A 6,389-nucleotide genomic window follows, 5' to 3' on the forward strand; every position below is an offset into this window, starting at 1 on the left:
GATTCTGGAATACTCCATTAGATCTTCAACTTCCCGGTTACACATCAACAGATTACCAACTTGACCAATATTCCATTTCGGACCAAAGTATTACGTTGTCAGAAACGCCAAGTGAACCATTCCCAGACCGTGAATTGGAGCGTAGAGCTTCAATTGAAGTAGGAGACGAATATGATGGCTTTGAAGAAATTGTCCAAGAAAAAGTAACTCAAACACAACAATCAGTACAGCAAACTGTCCCCGAAGATGAAACATATGAGATGTCTGAAGAAATGACCGAAACCAGAGAGGAAACAACAACTGATCAAATCTATTCAAGCGTGGAAGAGGAAACAAGTATCTTGGTTATTATGTCGGTTGTTGATACGAGGACAAACACTTTGATATCTGTTCAAGAGGCAGTTATACAAGGAATTTTAGACCAAGTTGAAGGCACGTATGTTGATCCTGTTACAAAAGAAGTAATGAAATTGATTGATGCACAGAACGAAGGATTTGTTATAATGCAAACACAATCCAGAAAACGATTAAGAAAACAGGACCAGTCATATGGTCTTATAACAATTAAGACGACAAAAGAAAACCGACCATACACAGTGAAGGCAGTGCTGGATCCGGGCACTGAAGAGGAGATAACTGTTGCAGAGGCAGTTAAGAGAGGCTTCATTGATACCAAATCGGGAACTTACAAAATGGACAATGGTGATACTATATCAATACATGATGCGATAGAAAGCGGTCTTGTAAAGGCTGAATTCACCGATGGACCAGATGCTACACATGAGGCTGAAACCGTCACAAAAACGTATGCCGTACACGGGGTTATAGACCAAAAGCGTAAAATTAAAGTGTCCTTTACTGATGCGTTAACACGACGTTTGTTAGATAGAGAAGATGGATACTATTTTAACAATTTAACACGTGAAAAAGTTCCAATAAGTGAAGCCATTATGAAAGGTTTTATCAAAGCTAGATTAGTGAAGGATCCATCAAAATTAGATATTAATCCAAATAATAACATTGTTATTGAGAAATTTTCAAATGCAAAATCAAAAATAATGAAAGCAATGAAAATCTCAAAAGCTTTCAAGGCAGCAGCAAATGGAAATACGTGAACAAAATATCTTCCTATCTTATCCAATTATCGATGCTTTTATGTATAGTCTGCTACTGTTGTGTGTTGTAACATGCACTGTCATTTAACCATGCTTATTCAAAGCATGCATTTTTACAGGACCTTTTTAAAGATGTTTTATTAATTTGATGTCTATTACTTTTTCCTTTACCCTTTGATTTGGGTATTTGTTGATCTGTTTATCAAAAATTGATATTTTGATACGGCTTATTTAAATAACTGTTACTATGATAAAACAAATATGCATGTGGTTTTTAAAGAAAAGCACGATTACCTTTAAATTAAACTAAAAACTTTAAAATAGCAGAATGTTCAATCTCTGATTTTAATTCTTCGTCACTCAATGTTTAACTGCTTTAAAGCAGTCGTTGAATGCAGATGCGGTTAGATTAAATAAATAAACAATACATGTAAATAAAGTGTGTGACCAAGAATACATATTTTTTACAATATTTAGACCTTTCTTTCATTAATGTAGTTAATGAGTTGGTCATGTTTTATTTGCTTATTGTTGGCCTTCTAACTTAAAACTCTTTAAATGCAAGATCGTGTATATTTGATGATAATGATATGTTTAACCTCTATAAACGTATTTGCAGTTTCTATTTGTTACATATTCTAAAGCTTATATTTTATTGCTAGATAAAGTATTTTTTACCAATTGTAGTAAAAGTCATTTGAAATTTTGAAAATGAAATAAACATATTATAATATAGAACAATTCAATTCTTTTATTATGAATACGGAGATACGGTGAGTCAAAAAAGGACCGTTGGTATTCCCATTTGAATTGTTTCACATTTTGTCATCTCGTGCCGATTGTTAAAGGTCGTACTTTGATTTATAGCTGCTTACATCTATGTGATTTGGTCTCTAGTTGTATTATTGCCTATATTATCACATCCTTTTCTATGAAAAATAACGTCAGTTTTCCCATACGAGAATCAAATGTAACTTCGAAGTACAGTAACCATATTTATTTAAATATGATAACCTTTTGGTTTGTAATTACACGAACTAATCTATGTATTTTAATGTCTTCTTGTTAAAGATTTCATTGAACACGAAAAAGCATTATATATAGTGTAAGCATAACCGTATGAATGACAGGAAATATGGAGTGTTCGATAAAAAACAGCAACACAACAACTAAAAAACCAAAGATTTTTTTTTCAAGTAAGAAGTTATCATATGTACGTAAAATAGATATAAGAAGATGAGGTATGAGTGCAAATGAGACAACTCTCACTCCAAGTCACAATTTATAAAAGTAAAACTAAAGTAAAAGACTACATGTCAAAGAAAGAGTCAAAACAATGATAGTTGTAAAAATAAAAAAAAAGAAAACAAGAAAAACACCAATCATCAAAACAATACATTATAAACTATGCTTTAAATCTACACCAGTCTTATTTTTGTCCGTCTGATGAGTTAAGCCTTTTTCAACTGATTTTTATAGTTCGTTCTTATGTTGTACTGTTATACCACTGTCTCAGGTAAGGGGCAGGGTTGGGATCCCGCTAACATGTTTAACCCCGCCACATTATTTATGTATGTGCCTGTCCAAAGTCAGGAGCCAGTAATTCAGTGGTTGTCGTTTGTTTATGTGTTACATATTTGTTTTTCGTTCATTTTTTGTACATAAATAAGGCCGCTAGTTTTCTCGTTTGATTTGTTTTACATTGTCTTATCGGGGCCTTTTATAGCTGACTATTCGGTATGGGCTTTGCTTATTGTTGAAGGCCGTACGGTGACCTATAGTTGTTAATGTCTATGTCATTTTGGTCTCTTGTCGACAGTTGTCTCATTGGCAATCATACCACATCTTCTTTTTTATATATTAAAAAATATGTATAATTATTACAGACCTTGAAAGATCTTCCATCTATACAAAATGTATAAATGCCAACAAATTAACTTCAGCTATAATAGCAAAAGATAGAAACGGACAATTTTCTTACTTCCAACATGACATATACACGTGTAGACTAATCAAAGTTGTTTATTTTCTAATTTGTTTGATTCGTTCGATCGAGAGAACAAAAACCAACACATAGCCTGGCCGCTTGATGCTTTTCTGGTTGATAAATTTTCAAGTGGCCTCTTTTTAAAAGCCCAATCGTTTTTTTTAATTGATAGATCTTAATGATTATGAACCGTTAAATCTGCATAGTGTTAACACATGATTGGTGGATCCAGGGTGGCCTTACCGAGTTTACCATTTACAATTCTTTGCAAGGATCATCCGAAAGCCGTAAACGGAGCATAACAATGGGATTTTCAATGAAGACCCCCAAGTATGATGGCTGTAAATATATCAAGAGTAGAACACATCTTATAAGTGCCGTTATATGCAATAATATTTAACTATAAGATGATGTCTGCATAGAGTGTTGACGCCGAGACGGAAATCTGTCATTTAACTGAAATGTTTTGTCCTAGGAACACAATTAGGACTAAAGTAATGAAACAGAACAATAACTACAAGTAATCTTTCACTATTTATCAAACAACAGACAACTATACAAAAAAGTTCATATAAATTATTGTTTTGCATTAAATAATGCGATATTCTTTTTATAGAAACTATGACCATATCAAATTTTGCCAATTTTCCACTTAAAATAAAATTGAGAATGGAAATGGGGAATGTGTCAAAGAGACAACAACACGACCATAGAACAGACAACAGCAGAAGGTCACCAACAGGTCTTCAATGCAGCGAGAAATTCCCGCACCCGGAGGCGTCCTTCAGCTGGCCCCTAAACAAATATATATACTAGTTCAGTGAAAATGAACGCCATACTGTACACAAGAAACTAAAATTAAAAATAATACAAGACTAACAGAGGCCAGAAGCTCCTGACTTGGGACAGGCGCAAAAATGCGGCGGGGTTAAACATGTTTATGAGATCTCAACCCTTCCCATATACTTCTATCCAATGTAGAAAAGTAAACGCATAACAATACGCACATTAAAATTCAGTTCAAGAGAAGTCCGAGTCTGATGTCAGAAGATGTTACCAATGAAAATAAACAAAATGACAATAATACATAAATAACAACAGACTACTATCAGTTAACTGACATGCCGGCTCCAGACTTCAATTAAACTGATTGAAAGATTATGTCTTCATCATATGAATATCAGACACAATCCTTCCCAATAGGGGTTTAGTATGAAAGTAGTGCTAGGAATTAAATGAATGACTTTCGTTAAAAATTGGTTCTAACTTTGCGTGGTTTTGTATTTCTCCAGCGTACTGTTATAGCGAAGTTTTGATTCGTACTGTTGTTTTTATGCCCCACCTACGATAGTAGAGGGGCATTATGTTTTCTGGTCTGTGCATCCGTTCGTCTGTGCGTCCGTCCGTCCGTCCGTCCGTTCAGGTTAAAGTTTTTGGTCAAGGAAGTTTTTGATGAAGCTGAAGTCCAATCAACTTGAAACTTAGTACACTTGTTGCTTATGATATGATCTTTCTAATTTTAAAGCCAAATTAGACTTTTGACCCCAATTTTACGGTCCACTGAACATAGAAAATGAAAGTGGGAGTTTCAGGTTAAAGTTTTTGGTCAAGGTAGTTTTTGATGAAGCTGAAGTCCAATCAACTTGAAACTTAGTACACATGTTCCATATGATATGATCTTTATAATTTTAATGCCAAATTAGATTTTTTACCCTATTTCACGGTCCATTGAACATGAAAAATGATAGTGCGAGTGGGGCATCCGTGTACTTTGGGCACATTCTTGTTTTGTTATGTATTTACATTTTCGGTGTGAAGGTACACGGAACATACTATGTTAAGTTATAATTTTGGAAATGCGAAAGTTTTGTTTACCTTTCCACGTGTTCAATGTGTTTCCTCGCCTATTTGTGTTACCAATTTTCGTCATTCCGTCCTTTTGGCAGTCGAAATGCAACACGTGTCTGAGGGAGGTCAGGAGGTATTTTATTGAATATTTCCTTTCACCTGTTGCTAGTACGGATTATTTGATTTGTTTCGCAAAATACGATTCTGTACGAAACGAAAGCTTTATTTGAATTCGGTATAGTTATCAACTACAAAACGATAAATTCGAATACATACAAACATTTTCAACAACATGAAAAACATAATTACGCAATTAAGCAGACCAAAATAGATAAAGCACATATAAAAGTAAGAAAATCAAAAACATGGCAAAGCAAATTATACATAGTAGTATAAGAGACGACTCTATGATACATTCTCTATTTTCATTTTGATTATTGTGTTAGCTATTTCGTTGTACGGTGATCAGATATTATGTTTTTATAAATATTTTATTTAGATTTGGAACAATCTTTTTTTATTCTTTCAGTATTAAATATCAGTGAGTAAAAACATTGAAAACACTGGAAATTGTTAAACCACCATTTCAATGTTCTTCGTATAATGCCGCCTCGGACAAACGTAATATTTAGCATTTTTATCAACTTTTACATTAAAAAAACAACCGTTTCTGTGCAAAGAAAGTACATCCGTCATATATATGTTAGTGCTGCACCCAACTATAGCGCACATAGGAAAAACTTATCAACATGCTATGATATTCCTAACATCGGCTCCCCATGATACACAAAATCTACAACTATGCTCTGCAATACTTACAAAATGAAACGTACAAGTCGAACTAAGGAAGAAATTCGTCAATAACTTAAAGCATTCATAAAAACACTTATGTCAAGTGATGAAAACACAATTTTCTTCCTTAAGTAGTGACACGAAAAGCCACACAACCACTTTGCATGATATTTACACTCTGTTTTATATAAAATGCTAGTATATAAGTAAAACATTTTTTTTTTAATTCCATTCATAAAAACAGTAGAGAAAACCCAAACTATGATGAAGAAAATTATATACTATTTGTGTGTATATAACAATGTTTAACTTTCAGCATAAACACAACTAAAGTTAGTTAGTAGGCTGCCAGATGTATTCCTTAAAATTGTCAATACTAAGTTTTCCTAAAAACCTGAAATATTCAAATAAATCGAAATATCTGACAATATGAGAAACAACACATACATACATATGCATGTAGACTGGTACATAAATGCACACATGCATGCACATATAAATTGTAGGATAGATATATTCGTATGAGCAAAATCTATCTTTTTTTTTTTACATAATCACATAAAAGTATTGTATGACCAGTTTTTGTTTTTAAAAGTCAATAATTGTTATAATTAATAAGCCCTTGATTGTATCCGGGATAGTGCATT

At 33.2% G+C, this 6,389-nt stretch overlaps 1 protein-coding gene across 11 annotated transcripts in view; it reads left to right on the forward strand.

The window, feature by feature from the left end:
* Nucleotides 1-1,850, forward strand: part of LOC139517501 (uncharacterized) — a 46,713-nt gene extending 44,863 nt beyond the window's left edge. For all 11 annotated transcript variants that reach the window (XM_071308649.1, XM_071308651.1, XM_071308646.1 and 8 more), the window contains one exon: nucleotides 2-1,850. In XM_071308649.1, coding sequence (XP_071164750.1) covers nucleotides 2-1,115 — 1,114 coding nt within the window. In that variant the 3' untranslated portion in view covers nucleotides 1,116-1,850. The remainder of the gene's footprint in view (nucleotide 1) is intronic.
* The last annotated feature ends 4,539 nt before the right edge of the window (nucleotides 1,851-6,389 follow it).

Source organism: Mytilus edulis, chromosome 3, assembly GCF_963676685.1.
Source record: "Mytilus edulis chromosome 3, xbMytEdul2.2, whole genome shotgun sequence".
In the NCBI taxonomy this organism is placed as follows: domain Eukaryota; kingdom Metazoa; phylum Mollusca; class Bivalvia; order Mytilida; family Mytilidae; genus Mytilus; species Mytilus edulis.